Source organism: Lates calcarifer, linkage group LG7_1 (genome assembly GCF_001640805.2).
Source record: "Lates calcarifer isolate ASB-BC8 linkage group LG7_1, TLL_Latcal_v3, whole genome shotgun sequence".
In the NCBI taxonomy this organism is placed as follows: Eukaryota; Metazoa; Chordata; class Actinopteri; family Centropomidae; genus Lates; species Lates calcarifer.
Genome location: NC_066839.1, coordinates 7226867 through 7245415, shown reverse-complemented (window position 1 = coordinate 7245415; position 18549 = coordinate 7226867). Strand labels below are relative to the sequence as shown.

At 40.6% G+C, this 18549-nt stretch overlaps 3 protein-coding genes across 4 annotated transcripts; 1 reads left to right on the top strand and 2 right to left on the bottom strand.

Moving 5' to 3' along the window:
- Positions 1-2500: 2500 nt before the first annotated feature.
- cpsf2 (cleavage and polyadenylation specific factor 2) lies at positions 2501-11113 on the bottom strand. The gene is made up of 15 exons (XM_018661718.2): positions 10951-11113; positions 10402-10568; positions 9790-9949; positions 9579-9684; positions 9357-9486; positions 9153-9268; positions 8590-8777; positions 8085-8375; positions 7801-7901; positions 7252-7455; positions 7007-7159; positions 6416-6638; positions 5788-6102; positions 4282-4416; positions 2501-2979 (listed from the first exon to the last, which is right to left on the bottom strand). Exons 2-15 carry the CDS (start codon positions 10548-10550, stop codon positions 2887-2889), a joined length of 2364 nt encoding a protein of 787 aa, XP_018517234.1. The 5' UTR covers positions 10551-10568; positions 10951-11113; the 3' UTR covers positions 2501-2886.
- A 151-nt stretch (positions 11114-11264) lies between these two features.
- LOC108873508 (NADH dehydrogenase [ubiquinone] 1 beta subcomplex subunit 1) lies at positions 11265-12967 on the top strand. The gene is made up of 3 exons (XM_018661722.2): positions 11265-11374; positions 12249-12393; positions 12753-12967. The coding sequence occupies exons 2-3, from the start codon at positions 12254-12256 to the stop codon at positions 12787-12789; spliced, it is 177 nt and encodes a 58-aa protein (XP_018517238.1). The 5' UTR covers positions 11265-11374; positions 12249-12253; the 3' UTR covers positions 12790-12967.
- Positions 12968-13104: 137 nt separating this feature from the next.
- riox1 (ribosomal oxygenase 1) lies at positions 13105-18169 on the bottom strand. 2 transcript variants are annotated; one of them, XM_018661720.2, is made up of 15 exons: positions 18039-18169; positions 17751-17903; positions 17471-17622; positions 17221-17320; positions 16701-16814; positions 16218-16324; positions 16026-16133; positions 15496-15530; positions 15170-15348; positions 14395-14499; positions 14153-14294; positions 13895-14015; positions 13658-13757; positions 13482-13568; positions 13105-13247 (listed from the first exon to the last, which is right to left on the bottom strand). In XM_018661720.2, exons 1-15 carry the CDS (start codon positions 18123-18125, stop codon positions 13188-13190), a joined length of 1650 nt encoding a protein of 549 aa, XP_018517236.1. In that variant the 5' UTR covers positions 18126-18169; the 3' UTR covers positions 13105-13187. The 2 variants fall into 2 exon arrangements, with proteins under 2 accessions (XP_018517236.1, XP_018517237.1); XM_018661721.2 differs by having other exon boundaries at positions 17471-17619.
- Between the last annotated feature and the right edge of the window lie 380 nt (positions 18170-18549).

The window sequence follows — 18549 nt, the reverse complement described above, 5'->3', positions numbered from 1 at the left end:
CAGAGTCAGCATTATGAAAGCTAAGAGGATTAGCTGATGGACATTTCTGGCGTTGCCGGTCAATTATCAAAATGAAAAGCAGTGACTGGGCAGGGCTGGCATGCTCTGTGGCACAGAAGAGCTCCTCTCTTGCCTCCTCATCTCCACTCTAGCTCTCACTCAGCTTCAGTCTGTCACAGGTTACTGAGGTTTCCGGGGGGGGGGGGGGGGGGGGGGGGTAAATAAAGACATCATTGGTGCGTTTCTGAACATGAAAGTTTTTTATTTTGAGTGTGTGTGTGTGTCTGTGTGAGCCATGGATTAAAAAAGAGCATTTAAATTTTAATGTTTCTAAAGTGCAAGACTGTATGTTATGCAACTGTATAAAAACAGGCCTGCGCATCACTCAGCCATCCGTGCTCAAGTCTAACTCCTCCAACCATGTGCATGATCACCCCCTCACACACACACACACACAAGCACTCCCTCTCTAACACTGCTCACTTTCACTGTCCTACTTGCATGTGTGTGTGTGTGTGTACCCCCCCTGTGATTGCTTAACGGGCTATCAGTATAGGAGGAGTCTCCATCGCTGACTGTGTCGTCATGCTGTGGGCATGTGTTAGGTTGGAGGGTTGAGGGGTGATGATGAAGAGGAGTTCTGGGGGGGGGGGTTGTGTTGGTGTATCCACAAAAGTGGCATTGCACAGCTGCCTGTGTTAAGGATCTACCCCGGGGATTCACACAACACTGCAAATGTAATCAACCGAGTCAATGTGCCACCATGGCTGCAGCGGACACATCACTCCCGCAAATGACACCTTGCCTCCCCTCCATCCCTAACGCCAGCAACACATCCCTCTTATCACCCAACTTTCTAATGCTCCGGTTACACCTCACTGAGGCGCAGCGGAGGTGAGGCTGTATATCCATGTGTGTCTCTAAAAGATAAGAAAACAAACTGCTGAACCGTTTTATTATTATTTTTTTATCCTGTCACACAGCCAGGGAGGTAAACAGTTTTTTTTTTTTTTTTGCTGTGAGAGACAGTTGCCTAAAATATAAAGAGTTACGGTAATCCTGGCTCACTACATAGCAGGCTGAATTATATTCAATCCCAGTTATCGCTTCAGGGACAATGTCATCTCACCCCTGTATTACAGATGGTGCTGCATGGGCAGATTTGATATGGGTATTCAGAGGCGAGTTGGATACAGCTGAAAAATGTCTCCATCTGCTGTTAATGAAGTAACTGGATGACCTGGTAGGCAGGAGAGTTTGTGTGGTGATAGTAGGGATAGCACATGTAAAACATCACACCTAATATGGACAGGGCTGGGTCGTATTTGAAACTGTAGTATCAAAATTATTCTTTTCAGTTCCTTTCCTTTTCACAAAACCATTGTTCCCCATTCAACAAGATATTCCAAACTCAATGCATCTGTATTTAAAGGGGACTTCCACCTATTTTACACGTGAAGATCAGTTTACTAGTCATGAGGGGTGTTACTTTGGTTAGGGCTCCTTCTGAGAAATAATTTTCTTTTTTGTTCTTATTTAAAAAATGTTTTTAGTTGTAATTTGGTTTGGTTAGTTTACCCACTTCTGATTATTTTTCTTACAGTATTATCAATCCTCAGACTATAACTCAGTTGTGTTTTTAACGTTTTCTTATTTTTTTCCATTATTGTGTTATTTTTTGTTTTGTACTGTTTTATTTTCAGTTTGTTCTTTGTGTTTTGGGGGCACCTTAAAAACCAGATGATACATCTCAGGGGGTTTATCCTGACATCATTAATTTAAATGTATGTAAACAGATGTCTCCTGTGGTTCTGGAGAGGCTTTGTCAAAATTACTGTAATAATGTCCTCCTGCATTACAAAGTGGAGCTGTGGGAATTGTCCAGGCAGGGAAGGCTGAAGACGCTATCAAGCTGCATTATGTCTTCGTACTGAGATCAGAATTTAAAGGTGTTGTTGCACTGTAGAGTACTGAGAAGTGTTATTTTTTGTTCTCCCTATTTATATACATGAGGGAGGCAGAATTGTAGAAACACCTCTGAATATTACAGCACATCACTATGACCTCAATGCTAAAAGACCAAATTAAAAACTGAGCATTATACCCATCATAAAAGTAGACTTTATGGCAGAACAATTGTATTGGACTGGCTAAGACTGCACAGGGGTACCTGCACAGCGGTACCTAATAAAATGGTCATTGAGTGTATATCCACTATGTACACTACTACATAATTGGATGTGACAATTACATTGTGCAAGTGTCCAAAATCTCAATTTACTGCTCACTATCAGAGTAAACCACTGAGGGTCTATTATACAGGCAGTAGTCAATGAGGGAGTGATTTTGGATACAGCTTAAGAATTGGGCCAAAAATTCAAAGCCAACTTTTGATACATGATGCTACGGTCGCATTTTGGTCATTAATCAAAACGTATTTACACTCAATACTCAAACCAATCTATGGGCATTTGAGACAAAGCTTTAACAGTGAAGCACATTTGAAAAAGAAAAAACAGAAGTGTTTTTAATGACATAATATTTGTTCATCCAGTGCATGAGGATGTTACTGTACAGTGGGAGGAGTTTTAGGTATGAGATTTAGTCTGTTCAGACAGAGGTCAGTCCAGGGAAAAGCATCTGCCTCTCACTCTGCAGAGGTAAACTAACAACTACAAAAAAAAAAAAAACATTGTTATCTGGAAAAAAAATATAAAATGGAAAATATACAACAAGATTTGCAGTGTAACAGCTGGAGCCGCCCATGGGGCAGAGGTAGCCCAAGTGTAGTGGTACACTCTTGTCCTCTGGGTAAAGTTCTCATAAAGGATTGTCTCTGTATTGCCATGGTATGCTCCACTGCTGCTGCTGCTGCGGCTGCTGCTGCTATACCACGGCGTACTGCTGATACAGCAGCTCCCGGATCTTATAGTAGTCGTCACACAGGCAGCCTTCCAGGCCAATGCGGCCGGCCTCCGTCTGGATAAAGAGCACAAAGACGCACAGGTTATCCACGGTCTTCATGGAACATTCATCAACACTTTGTACAACATAGTTTCACCTTTCAAATTATTTGTACAGGCCCTGTGCAGAACAGTTCTGACTTCTAAAATAAATATGATCCCCATTCCTTCCTACAGACTTGGGATTTGAGTGCCTAATGAGTTCAAATCCATCAAGATTTCCCAATTAAATAGCACAGGCACACACAGACGCTCCTATAACGGTCTTAGTTCTCTTTGATTTCATTTTCTGGGTTATATCTATTTTAAGTTCTTGTCAATTATGCATTTTGTTGTTGGTATCCTGGCTCACTCCTACTTTTCCTTTTACTTTTAGTTGTTAAGTTCAGCCTGTGATTCTTTTTTGTGTGTTTCTTCTGACGTGAGGTGTTTTCATATGCCTATGGGGTTTTCTTATCCTACTTAGGCTGGCTGTATTTGTTTCTCTTTGTGTTTAATGTTCCATTTTTATTAAGTACAGGCAGTTTATTTTATAGTGAGTAAGTAAATAAACCTTAACCTCTGAAACCACACTTGTTTTTTGGTCATTTTCAGCTAATTAGAAATCTTTTTTTGTTAGATATGCTTCTGCCTGTGTTTCTCTAGACTCCAAACTTAGCTGCTGTATTTTATTATGGCATCTAAAACAACGTGCCCACTGCTCTGAAGAGTGCAGCTTCCTCTGGATGCATAATCATCATCAAACAAAGGGAGAAGCTGAGTGTATCATACTACAATATTAGTATGTCTCATGGGGGCAATTTTCAGCTGTGCACCGCTACTTCTGATAGCTCACAGTCAACAGAATCTGAGGCAATAAATACTCATGTCAGTGGAAATGTATTCAGCCTGTGTCGGTTTGTTAAAGTGATGAATTATTCCCCTCAGGCTAACTCTGCAAGTAGTTTTTAACACCTTAAATGGTACATTAGAAGTGTCAGAACTGAATACTACAGACTGGAGATGTGAGAGGATGTATTTTTTTTGTAATGAACCAAAGTCCTTTCAAATGTTTTGAGTTATCTTGTCTGGACTCTTAATTCTTGTGTTTTAAACAGGCCCTTTAATGCTGAATTCTGTTAATTTCATTAAACTGATGCAACTCCTTTGCTCGTGGACCTAAATATGAATCAGAAGCTCAACACTTTGATTGCGTGGTTTTGGCAAAAACAAGCCTGCGCCATATATCTTCTGTGCTGGCCACTTTCCCTGTTGAAGGCTAGCGTTGCAGGGAGCTGAAGGATAGCGCACTCAGTGAGCCAGGGGGAAGGACACTCACCCTGCGAACTGCCACCATGTTGTTGCATACCAGCACTCCTCCCACAAACTCGGCCTGGATGCCCTCTCTCAGCAGGACCTGCTTGAAGTCAGACAGGCGAGGCTCGTTGATGAACACCGACTGATGCCCTGGAATCTGGAGGAGGAACAGAGGAGAGTGCTGGTCAGACTGTTTCTTAGTGGGCTGTCTAAAGTGCTTCTACACCCTTGTGGATACTTGCTAATAGGATCGCATTACAGTCCTTTCTCCAAGTTTTTAACCACATGGAGCTGTGAGTCCTGTGGTTATCTGTTCTTCTCGGTGTCTCACCTTATGAAAACTGGGCCCCTATAGAAAAGTTTTGGGCTGAAAAATGAAAGCTATTTATCAAATGTCTTTAATACAATGTCTTGATTAGAACCTGTTTACATCCTGAACGGCTAAGGTATAGAGACAGTGGTGAGCACACATCTTCTGATATGCCTTGGAATGACTATACAATACTGTAGAATTGATCATTCTGTATGCACTATTCTGAAGCAATATACATAATTGAGATTATGCTAGTTTAGCCTGTTATTTGCAGCTAATGCTCTGTTTCAAGGTGTTGTTTCCAAACACACATTTGATGGGATTTTACACCTTTTTTTTCATTCCTCTGTGGTGCAAACAACAAGAATAGGAAATGATTTTGTTTTCTATACATCTTTATTGTCTACACTGGTTATTTTGGCAGTATGTTCCCCTTATTTTATGCTTTTTTCTTACATAACTACAGGCAGCAGAGTCTATTGCCTGCTCCATTTTGGCTGGTAGAAAGCCACTTGAAAAATATGACCTAGTCTTTACTTTTAGCAAACAACTTTTTTCTTTTTTAGTTCTTGAGCACTGTTAATTGGCTCTTTGGAGCATTAAGCACTACAGCTTAAGTGCAATCATAAGGGGTTTGATAAATATCTCAAGACAGGAATATAAGAATTTTGATTCACCAGCTGCAGCAGCTGCTGGGTCCTTAATGACATCTGCTGCTTGTACTACTAGTAATTTACATTACCACAAAGAGTCTTGAAATTAGGTTACCTGGCAATATGAGCTGACAAGCCTTTCACCTGAAGACAGCACGTCTTAAAGCTAAGTTAAAGCACAGCAACGTCTTTAGCTTTCTTCCCACTTCTTTTATGAACCTGTCAGTCAGGGGTGGGACACTTCACAGATATGTCACTATTTGCCTATCTTTGTCAAAGTTCAAAGTGCATTTTGTGTGTGTAGATCAATTGTGTATTTATAGATTTTGGATTTTCCTATGAGGGAGAAGGAGTAGGTGCAACTTTTAGAAATTCTAACTGGTAATTCTTCTGTGGGCAATTATATCAGACACAAAAATCCAAGCAGAGAAGATGGAATCTTTAAGCTTATTAGCCACCAATGCTGACATTTCATTTTCACACATTTCCCAAAACCCAAAACTCATATTCGGAAATAATGAGATCTCATTACAACAACACTGCTCTGTATGGGTTCCCTCACCTCGTGTGGAGGCAGCGGCTCCAGCGTGGGAATGACATCGCTCTCTTCAGACAGCTCCTTCTCATCTTCTCCGAACAGGTTCTTCATGGCTCGCTGTGCTGCCACTGCCGTGGCGCTGTGATCGATGCCGAGATCGGGGGCGATGTCCATGGTCAGGTCCCCGTCCTCTACCTCCTCTTTCATGCCCTCCTCCAGCATCACGCCCGTGTCCACCTTCACCACGCGCATGTCCAGCACACCGTCGATCCACGCTAGCTCCGTGTCTTTGGCCTTGCAGAACTGCAGAGAGCTCACCAGGGAGTCTTTCAACCGCACCTTAATGATGAGAAGATGAGACAGAATGAAGACATTGGCCTGTCATGGGAGGTTGTTTTTATGCTCTGGCAGAGTTATTGCCAAAGAACTCAACCTTGAAGCAGTTAACTTCTTGCCTCAACTGCAAAGGGATTGTAAAATACAAAAAATGACCTGACAAAGACAGATCTATTAGGGATGGCTATTTCACAGCAGAATGTTTTAAATTTATGAATCTACAAAACACACTTAACATAAAAGATCGGAACACCCAATCAAAAAGAGGCAGCCAAATTCACTCTAATAGATTCATCAGGGGTTTACTGAGGCTGACCTGGTAGATGTGTGTCTCACTGGTGGCGTCTATGGTCTCCTGCAACTTGGGTGTGTAGACCTTGATGTCCTTGCTGAAAGCCTTGCAGGACTCGGCCAGGTCCAGGCTGGCTTCGGGCGGCCCGTGAACGATCACGAGCTGTCTGGGCTTCATCTGATTTATAATCTTTTTGATGGAGTCGCCATCGGAGCGACCTTCGTAGTCTATGTATGTTACCCTCGCTCTGTAAAGGAATGGAAGACACGATGAAGCCTTTTAACTCTGCTGAACACTGTTTAACACCAGCACAGATGAGATTTTCTCAACAGACTTGTAATTTATCCAGGAGAGGTTTGCTGACTACACATAACCCTTTTCCAGCATCACTTAGCTTCACATTCAAACATTTACACTTGTTCACACCTGGAGGCCGTCCAACAACCACAACACTATACTGTGCTGCACTGTGCTGCTGGCCACTGACCAGCTGTAAGAGCAGTTTATGAGGGAGAGGACAAAATTATGTGAATTTAAACCTGAAGAGTACTAGTCATAAGCCAAATTCTCATTAATATGATTCACAGAGGCTGCCAGCTTTAGATGATCACTGACCTAATTTCTAGATTTTCTATACTGGAGATACATTTGGTGGGAACAACTGAGAGGTCCTGGTCCATAGGTTCATCACCGTTGGTCAACCCAGATTCCAGTTTGCTTTTCTCCTCCTCTGTGGCTTGCAGCTCAGGAACCAGAAACTCCTCTAGCCTTTGAAAACATAATAACAGTTAATTGATAATGGCAGAAAATGCAGATGGGTGTAGGTAATCTAACGTGTAAATGTATCAGTACTGTAGTACCTGATTATTTCCCCATACTCGTCCCATTTGATCCTCTCCTCGTGTGTGGGGAACATTGGATAAGACTTTTTGGCTTGTTTGAAGAAACTGCCTTTGCGGCTCCCCTCGCCCTTCATCATCAAGTCATGGTGTTTGTTTTTAACTGCAGCTGGCTGATCCAAATCATCATCCATATCGCTCTCATCACTGGAGTCTACATCCACCCTGCAAGAGCATCAAATAAACATTAACCAACCACATATGAGTTGCATTGTTTTCTGAGGGGAGACGACAGATTTTCTGCTCAGTCACTCTGTATAAATGTTGTCTTAACAGTGTCATGACTCATCTTCCATTTACAGATTTCCATTAAAATAGCCTGTTTTAGATTTGGAATCTAGACCATCATTAGCATTTCTGTTGGCTTTTTACTTAATTTGCTGTTTTAGTTGTCATCAGACTGTAAAATTATATGAATTAAAGCGTTTAGCAACACCATCATCAAGAAAACACATGTAACCTTTAAACCACCCAGTGAAAGTAATACCTCTACTTCACTCTAGTACTTACTCTTTTGCTTGTTCAAGTTTTTTAGCCGCTTCTTTCTTTATTTTCTCCTTTTCAAGGTATTCTTCCAGCTCTTTGCCTTCCAGCTTCACTCTCTTCCTCACCTGTCATAATGAGAAGAGTGAAAGATGGATTATGGTGCAAATCATAGAATGACACATTCTGCCGTCTCTTCAGCTGAGTCTGAAAGTGAGAGACAGGAGCTTCCCGGGGGGCAAAGGCTGCGTGACGAGATAAATCTCAGCCCTCTGTCATAGTGAATCAGCCACTGTGACTGCTGGTCTCACCTCCAAGTCCAGCATCTTCTCTCCCGGGTTGTCGATGAGGTAGCGGGCTAGGGTTCCAGGTGTAGTGCGGTAGGTCAGGATGATGGAGTTTTTGGTGTCTTGGCACCATTGGATGAAGAGTTCCCGAGAAAAGCCAGACTCGAGGTCTGGCTGGCTGCAAAGCACCACCTTGGGGCTGGGTACGCGGGCCAGGTCTGCCAGACTGTGGCACAGGGTCAAGTGACGGAACTGGAATGGGTTGTTTCTCTTGTCCTCAAAACACCTCATGAGCTTGTCACTCATCCACTCCACCTACAGACAAAATGAGAGTATGAATTATGACTACTGAAAAGCATTTACACAGTATATTACAATTTGCTGCTCATCTCTGCACCAATGAAACCAAGTTAATGTTATTGTGACATTTATTGTATTTGGTAAACAAACTGATTAATTCTCAAATTATGGTAAATTAACAAGTAGGGAATTTTAGAATATCTTCTCAAGTGTGTTCACTGAATAATACCTGGGACTTGGAAAACTCCACCACATTGTAGCTGACATTGTTGAGCAGAGCTAGCGGGTAAGCTCCCAGCCCAGCATCCTTTGTCCTCCAAATCTGGTCCAGGAGCTGAGCCAGCTCCAACACGCGCCCAGCTGTATCCACGGCAATAAGGACATTACCGTCACCACGGAGGGTCTCCATCACATTAGCTTTGAGAAAAAGAAAGATAAAAGGAATAGGTTTAAAAATTAGTAGCTGCATTACTCAACCATTTAATTAAATTTTGAATTCAGCAGTAATACAGAAATGACAGAAATAAAGGAAGGGCTGAGAAGATTATCCTGTTCTTTTCTGCTCTGCACAGTATTAAACAAAACAAAAACCGTCTTTAAGGAGGGAAGGAGAGGGCTTAAAATGACAATAAGGTTCTTTGAGTTTAAATCGTAACGTTGAAACAGAAATCAGGATTACATGGGTGATTTGTTTAACCACCGGGATGTGTTTTTTAATGATTAGAAGTTCAGTTGAATAAAAGTGCTGTTAAATACACACACAACCTCTACAGGCATGTGAAGATTACTTACTAAGGAGCTGCTCATCTCTTTGTTTACGACGTGGCTGCACATATGTAGCATTGAAGGAGTCTGTAATAAGTAAGGAAGGACGACTGATGCTCTCCAGTGTGCAGCCGTTCAGGTGACTGGAAACAGAGTGAAGACAGGACATTAGTTAACAGCCAAAACGAAAGACAAAATTCCAGCTCAGTTTTACGTTTTGTCTGTGCTTACATCTCTCTCTTGTGGTTGAAGTCCACAGCGTAAACAATCTCCTCTTCCCCATCCTTCACAATTTTCCAAATGGTGCCTCCTATCATGTGACCAGCTGGAAGCGGTGTGATGGAGAGACCATGCCCTTTACCTGTCAAGTAAAGACAAAGACGTAAAACATTGATAGCTGTGATACATAACTCCAGGTGACTCCTGATCTACGAGGGTCTGCAACTAACTCACCTTTCAGGTTGACAATCTGAGAGTATTTCAGCTGCTGGATTTTATCAAAAGCACAGTCCACGTCATCAAGAGTGAAGAGAGTGAAATCTTCACTGTTGTTTCGAGACTAAATAGAGAAAAAGAAACAATTAAAAAAGCAATTGTAGCCATGCAACTGAACTCCAATAAGAAATCATTTTACATGTGTGGCACTTCCCACTCCCCCTCTTACCTGATACAGATCATACATGAACATCTGACCCATCTTATAGACAGGAATTGTGGCATATATAGTACAGTTTAAACCCAGTTTGCCCACAGCGTATGGCAGAGCTCCCAGGTGTATAGGGTCAGGGTGGGAGAGCAGCACAGCATCAACCTGATGAACATATCTGAGGAGGACAAATGACATTTCTGTTTATTCACTGGGAAGACACTTTCGCCCACAGCAAGGCACAAATAAGGTACAATCCAAACCACAGTGGATCACGAAGAAGACTTTGCAAATACAGTATAACATATAAATGCCTACAGCAGATGATAAATGCTGGAGAGGGATAAAGAGGGAGAGAGACACACACATTAGGCTAGTAAGTGCTGTTGGAGGAGTACTTACTAGCCTAATTCTACTAAGCCAAAATGAAAAATAATGTGCAGTCACATTTTGGACCATTTGCAGAGGTATTATTGTGTATGCTGGCAGAAGGGGCCTTAGAAAAGTTGATGCATGAGATGACCAGTGCTTGTTGGGCAGAATACTCAGCCAGATATAACCTCTGTGATTATCATTCACAGCCAGTGATCACACACTTGTTTCAATTCACAGGACAGATATCATAATCACCTTTTCATAGCATCAATGATGTCCACAGAGAAGTTCTCATCCCAGCCACAGTCCAGGAGAAAGCGGAATTCATCCACCTGCAGCAGGTAACAAAGCGCCGACTCCTCCTGAACCCCTGAGACGGCTGTCAGCTTTATAATGGACGTCATTTTCCCTCAGTCGTCGCACTGAAAGTAAAATTAGATTAGTGTCGGATTAGATTAACCGCAAAGTAAAATCGTCCTAATAATCAAAACATTAATGACCTATGTAAAGTACCGTGGCTCTTTAGGAATGAGCAAAACACTTTCTCAGTTCAATGAATTAAATCTACATTGGAAACAAAGCTATTGGAAATTGAAATTGAACGATAAAGTAGCATACTGCGGCATAAACTCTGCCTGTGAGATGCAGGTGAAATGTGGAGCAGTAAGTAAATTTAAAGTAAACACGATTTGATTGCTAGCCACAAATAGCTCCCTCAATCTATTACACTGCCTATTTAGCATGTTAGCTTGTTTAGCTTGTGGATGTAAGTGACGCGAATCGACAAAGGAACGTGCAACACACCATTAAATATGAGAAAATATGAAATTTCTCCAGTTGCAATAGAAACGCAATGAAGTGGAGTCTCTATAATCCCAACTTTAAGACATCTTGGCTAGCATTGTTGAACACACACGGACATGTTTGCCGCTGCATCATGGGTGAAAGGGCAAAGGAGCGTGCCAAATGTAGTGAACAATTAAAATTATTTTATGTCAAAACACTGTATGTTTATTATGTTATCATACCATATTTGGATACATTTACTTAATTAATGTGTAAACAAATTTTGTTACTGGTATAACAAAGAATAATCAAGTTAATAATAACGTTTAGTGGGTTTTTTTTTTGTTTAAGTTACCACAACGTAGGTGCACTGTTGGTACAGTCCAATGTCCTCTGCCTGGTAACTGAAGAACAGAGGGCCGCGACTTTGAGTGAAAAGAAGGTAATATTTTAGATATCTTAACGTTGCTTGTGTTTATTGTTTGAGCTTTTGTACTGTTACATATTCGGTGTGCAAAGTAACTATTTTAACCGAGACACCATTCACAACAAAAACCTGTATCTATTGCTGGCGCTACACAGCTATTAGCTAGCCAGGCGCTGCTGCCTGTGTTGCGATTAGCTTGTGTTTAAAAAGTTCTAGTTCTTCATATATTCAGTATTTTAGCTTTATTTCATTCGGTGCAAATCGCGATGACAGCTATTATATGGTTTGAACCAAGAGTGGGTTAAATATTTAGATACTTTACTTAAGTAAAAGTAGTAATACCACCGTGCTAAAAACACGTATAAGTCACATAGCTAAAACTAATGCAGTCTAATATAACGGTCAATAAATCCTACCCTCATGAGGATTATAATGTGTTAAAGATTCACTTATTGATTTGAATGAGGTGGACAAAATAGTAGGAACACCTGTCAACATAACACAGGACAGCTTAGCAACACCACAGACTACATTCTCCAAAATGATCATACAGTTGAATCACTACCTTACAACACCTTCATGAAGATAGGACGTATTGTTACTTTATAAACTGATAACTGAGTGTATATAGCTTAAATTGTACAATTTTGTTAGTTCCCAGATATATGTCCAACCAGCTTTATTTTTCAATGTTACCTTCATGTCACACAAGCTTGTTGCAGTCTACCAAATAAAGAAAGTGTAATAGTGTCCCTGAATAACTTGTAGTCCTGTTAGATGTGTTTTGCAAAAAAATGTTGTTTTAGTTTGAAATCACTCATTAATCCCTCTAAGTAGATCTGGTATGACTGAAATAATGTTGCAATATGTATTCTGTTTATTCTCGTAGAAACCATGATCAAGATTGTAAAATTTGCGCGTGAGCACTGGGTAAACATATTGGTGCCCATGGGCTTTGTGATTGGGTGGTTCCTTGACAAACAACAGGACCAGAAGTTGACAGCTTTCAGGAACAAAAGTATTTTGTACAGCAGGTAAGAAAAAGCAATGTAAAAGCAAAATAGGCCATTAAATTAAGGATCTGGTGCATCATGTTATTCTTTACTTAATGTATACCTGCTACAGTTTGGACTTATCACTATGCAATTAGCATATAGCTGTTTTCAAGTCAGATCATTGATAAAGGGAATACATGGAGCTGCAGATGCAATGGTGAACTATCAGTTACTCAACATGCAGTCACTCTGCTTTGGTAAACCCAACCAAATGTTTTAGACATTCATGAGATAATGCTGAGGATTTATTCTTAAATGGACTGCTCAAAAAGGTCATCTAATGCCAGCCGTGGTCTAGACACAACATTATGCAACTCTCTGATTTCTCTTCTCTGTAGAGAGCTGAAGCCTGGTGAGGAGGTGACCTGGAAGTAGACTTAACCCTACCTGGAATGTGTCCTGTCATCTGTGGTGTAAATGATGGATGGGTGGAATCAGATTATTTAAGAAGATTCCTATATCTCTGTTATTGAGTTCCTATCAATCAGTTATCTTTAATCTTTAAAGTCGTATTGAGTTGTAACAAATAATAAACATGTCCTGTCTCTTCAAACTCATTTGGTCCTTGTTGAATAACATAACATCAATTTAATTTCTTGTTTATTTGATGGAGAACATGAAAGATTCAGAAATGGTTTGTTCAACATGACTGTTCCAGTACAGCTAATGAAGACTACTTGGGACAAAAAGTGTTTTGAATCAAATATTGTATTTCGTATAAAGGCTATTAGAATTTAGTCATGTAGTCAGCATGACTGAAGAATCTGATGCCATTACAGTGGTTCTGCAGTGTGGATAATCCCCCTCTCAAACAGCAGCTCGGCCAAAGCAACCTGCGCAAAAAAGAAAAAATATACGAGGAACAAATCAAACTGCTACTTTCACAGAATCACTGGCTCAAATATTAATCATATTAAGGTAAATATCTTTGTAAAATGGAATGTGTTTTAATATGGTGAGAAGGACATGCCCATTTCCAAAACAAATACATAAACCAAATGCAAAACAGCCAGAAACAATGCCTGAATGTACAGTCATAACACATTTCAGCAAAGAAAACAGCATACCCTGTCTTCTGCAGAATCACATGGGAAGCTTCCTACTGTCACAAATTTGGGATAAGAATGGATCAGAAACTCAATGGCATCAGTGTGCTGAAAGAAAAACCGTTATTAGCCAGCGAAAACATCATTAGAACACTATGTACAAAACATGAGATTTGCTCAGATCTTCAAATCTCTACCTCTGGTTTTATTTCAAAACTCTTGGGCTCCTCTTTGTGGTAAACTCTGGAGTTGTCTGTGGTGTAGCAAAGATGAACAGCTTCTCCATCGCTGCATAACCTGCAAAGAGAGAATGCATATAAGGTCTTATTTTATTACATTTCTGCGTTATTGGATCATTGAGGCAGGTGTTTTTAGTCCATTCTGTACCTGCCAGGTGTGAATGTGCTGTGAAATGCATCAAAAAGTTTTATTACCTGGCACATCCAGCACGCAAGAGTCTGACTTGGGTCTGGGTATTGATACGTGTACCCACATCCACAACCTGCCCACATTCCCACCTAGCAGGTGCTCCTTGAACACTGCTGGCCAGTTCCTCTGTAGACAGAGTCAGAAGCATTAAGTATTCATTACTCATTCACAGGATGCCCTGCATGAGTTGAAGGGCTGTGGTACAATTTTCTAATCTTCATTAAGAATTAAAGTGAGGTGATTACAGACTGTAGACCACATACCTGCAGTCAGCACAGGAGGCAGGCAGTCATGGAGGTATTCTCTGGCTTTCTGATCCACAGCAGCGTCGACCGGGGCGTAATTTTTAAGCTTCCTTATCAGGCTCTCAATTCGTGAGAAGAATTTTGTCCTGCGTGGGTCATCCTACACAGCGAGAACATGGATCGTGAGTTGGTACATGCACAAAAGATTGTAACTGTGCCTAGAATTGACATGTTATTATAAGAATAAGTAACTCCTTTACCTTGTCAGAATTCTGTACTCCCATGTATGTCAGGTAGTCCACAGGTAAGCCCTGCCTGAACTCCACATCCTCTTCCATTGCTATTTCCAGTGCTGCTGGAACCACCTAAAACAGGCAGTTAAAGCATGAAACACCTTTGTAAAATTTAATATGATTAACTGATTAATAGATAGTCTGTGCCTCCTCATCAGGCAGAGACCTTCAGGCTTAGTAATGCTTAATATTCTTTTATCCACACCATAATGCTGCCCTTTGTTAAGTACTTTGGTTTCTGATCAGAACCTTTGCTTTCATCTGTAACTTACAAAATAATGCTGGTGTCTAGAATCTTTCTTATTATTGTTCTTTTGGATTTCTCTTTGCTGGATTTGCATTGTACAACCTGCAGATTAGCCAACAGTAACACAGTAGGAGTTACACTATATTTTCATTAATAGCTAAAGTACTTGTGTTGTCATAGCATAGCTCCACTAGAAAAACAACTTCCTCTGTTAAATAGTATTTTTTCCAAGAACTGAATGTGTTTAGATCAGCAAATGTAAAAGCTTTCATGAAGTGGCTTTGGATGAAATAAAACTGGAGCATCAATAGGAAAAATGTCATGGTTTTTTCAATATACTTGTAATGCATAATAAACACATGTCTGATGTAAAAACATGACTGGCATCTGGTAATGCACTCATGCCCTGATGCTGCTTTCTCTTAACCATGTAGATGTCTGAATACAGCCTTTGTCTTCATCTGCAACTGTTACCCTGGAAGATCACAGTGTTACCTTCTGCAGCAGGTCCCCCCAGCTGTTCTTCTGGTAAGAGGAGATGGTGATGTGCAGGGAGTGAGCATCTGGCAGGCAGTCGCCCTGGTGGATGAATCCTCTTGGAAAGTAGAGAAGATCTCCTGCCTCCAGCACCACTTCCAGGATTGGCCTCCCGATGTCTGCCTGATTGAAGTTGGCTGGAGAGGAAACGTAAAGCAGTCAATGAGCAAGTTTTCTCTCTGTAGATGTGTTTAAGGACGATACCATAAATTTTAAGTGAATGGAGACTAATGGTTTTCACTACAAGAAGTAAAAATTATGAATAAAATATTATTTTTACTCACGACTTGAGAGGACAGGTAAGACCTCGTCGTCTGTCCTAAAAAAAAGTTAGAAAAACAAATTCACAATGTGTTTCTATCAGTCTCTCGCATTAAATTAACACTGGTTGAAATGGTTGTTTATTAAAAAAGTCAAAGACCCAAAATATTGACTAATTTTATTATTTTTGTGCAATAATATTACTATTTATTTTTTATTAACGCAGTATGGATATATAGTGTGTAACACTGACTCTGAGAAACATGTACAAGAATTCCAGTATACCTGTATTGCCTGTACCTATGGAAATGGCAAATAAATCTGAATCTGAATCTGAAATATACAGCATTAAGAGCAAACTGGCATATCTGTTTTATCTGTTAGGCATGTTTCCTGATCCAACACTCTCACTGCCTTGTTTGAAAGAAAAAGAGACCCAGGTTTAAAAAACAAAGCTTACACTACAGGTGCCTAATGTAATATACTGGTGCTAATAACTTGGTGTTTGATTTCTTGGATTTAGCTGGTGCTGCACTTCCTGGCCGTCTCTTACCTTGGGTTGTACACTCTCCAGTGTTTCTTCCCTTCCAGCTGAACCACAAACGCCTCAATGTCGTCATAATGTGGAGCAAAACCCTGAGTTCCAGGTGGTGTCAGGTATCTGGTGATGGAAAACACGCATTTAACACTGGAACCAAAACTGAAATAATACACCTAAAAGTTTGCTGTGGTCTTAAATACTTACATGTTGGCTCCTGCCATGCTGCCAAACTGCTCTTGGAGGATGGACAGCACATTCCACACAGTGGAGGAGAACGCCTGGGGATTCAGCAGTCGAAGGGAGCAGCCACTCTGAGAGGTGGAGATACAGTGTGTACTGATGATTACTAATCTGCAAAGGGAGCGCCATGCAGATGGTACACTGATATGGTTTATGCACTGAGCGCAAAATGAAAAATCTAACTTGCAGCACCGAAAATATTAAAATTAATATCCTCCTTAGTAGATAAACATGCATCTTAAGTGCTTTTTAATGAAGGCAAATGAAGAAAATCTGAAAGTGAGAAGAAACTTTAATGACCCCCACAGAGGAAGCCGGTGCATCTTATTTGCAGCAAAGGGCCCAATTATTAAGAATGAAATCAGGACCATAAAAATACACAATTACTGTAATCTTCCATTAGAAATAATCACAAATCTCCCGCCTGCATCATTGTATCCTCCTTACCCCATAGAAGTCCCACACAGTGAATGGCAGAGCTCTCCCTGGAGGATTGTGCGTCCTCCTCTTGCCATTAGTGTAGCTGGTAACATCCAGATTCACTCCATACTGAACATCCTCCTTTGATGAAACAATGCAAAATACAGTTCAGAATGAAAGATTTTTGTGTCCGTTCAAGCTTTTTATTTAAGCAAACTTTTCCCATGCATAAAGACCGACTCTTCAACTGGCTGAAAACCATCCCTGAATTGCAAATAAAGTCTGTCCACACAACTCCAAATTCTTTTTTAGATATATTCTCTGGTAGGACAGACTGATTAAAGGTTCCAAATAAACACAACCACCAAAAAGGAAAAACGTTCCTAAATATAATGAAGAAAAGCAGTTGCTTCACTTTTACTTCCCCAAGGAGAAATTGTACTACAGTGTTTTTTTATTATTTAACTAATACAGGTGGAAGAATATGGACAATTGCTGGATGGATGAGTAACAAGTGCTGTATTTATATTATATTTCAAATCCTTACCTCTCTTAAAATGCGGTCAAACTCTGCTGTGGAGAACAGTCCCTTATAGTAATCTGGATTCTTGCGTTGAACAAGAATGGGCTTCTTTTCCCACGTTTCCCTTATGGAGGAAAAATAAAATATTTATGTATATAAAATGATGAGTGTTGAGATGAGATGAATCATCCTCTCTACAGGGTGTTGTTGTAATTTTGGATTTAAAACTAATCCGACAGACAGACAGAGACACGTCCAACACACTCGTCAGTACCTGAAGAAGGCTTTGGCAGGAACGGGGTTAATGAGCCACTGGAACAGCTGGCTCGCTCTGTCCCTGCTGTTGTTGACTCTTGCCAGGTCGGCCAGCAGAGCATCCAGAGCCTCACCATCATCTCCATTCACGCACTCCTGCTGTTGCTGCTTCTGAAATATAAAGTCTTCATGAAGCTGCACAGGTCAAGTTCAGAAGAAATAATAAAACCACTGACACTACTGCTCCTGCAACTACTTGATGATCTATCCCTGTCTCTTTACAGCAGGTATACACTTACCTCTGTTTTTCCCTTAAGGCTCTCCTCCATTTGTGCAGACTTCAGGAGCTTCTTTCGCATTTTCTTCCTCTCTGCCTTCATTTGAGCTTTAACTGTGTTGACTTTATTGGCTGCAACTCCATTCTCCTTTTTCTTTTTCTTCTTAGCAGGGACCTAAAAACATACAAGGTAACATCAAGCCATGTACAGTTAAGATACACAGGTAATCTAATTTCAGCGCTGTTCCCTTTGCAGCTGTGACACTACACAGCCAGGCTCTATTAACCTTATCATTTTAATCTTGTCTACCTGCGGTGGAGGCTTCTTAACAGGGGGAGGCTCGTCAATTGACAAAGTTTGATACAAAGCAAAAGCTGACATGTGTTTTCTCTCCATTTTTTAACAGCTATGTCATCACCCTGCGACTGCTATACCCTTCTTCTTCTCGCTATCTATGTACATTTTCTCCCTGCCAGACTCACTACCGCCACCTATAGGACTGGAAGGATTTTCTGTAACATTTGAACAAACAAACAAACAAACAAAATATTTATTATTTCTGCACATTTTACCACTTCAGTAGGAGCACTGTTTTCATTTTTTGCCTCTCAAAACTATAAGCTTGGCTATCTTTCAAAATAAAATGTCCACAAGCTTCATATTGCATACTTAATGAACAGATTAAGTAGATTGCATACATACACCAGTATTACCCAGGATAATTTTCTCCTGAGTAATAAATACTTATACATTTGACACATACGCACTTTTATTTTAAGTTATGGTGTCGTACATATAGTACCGATACTGCTCGCCAGGT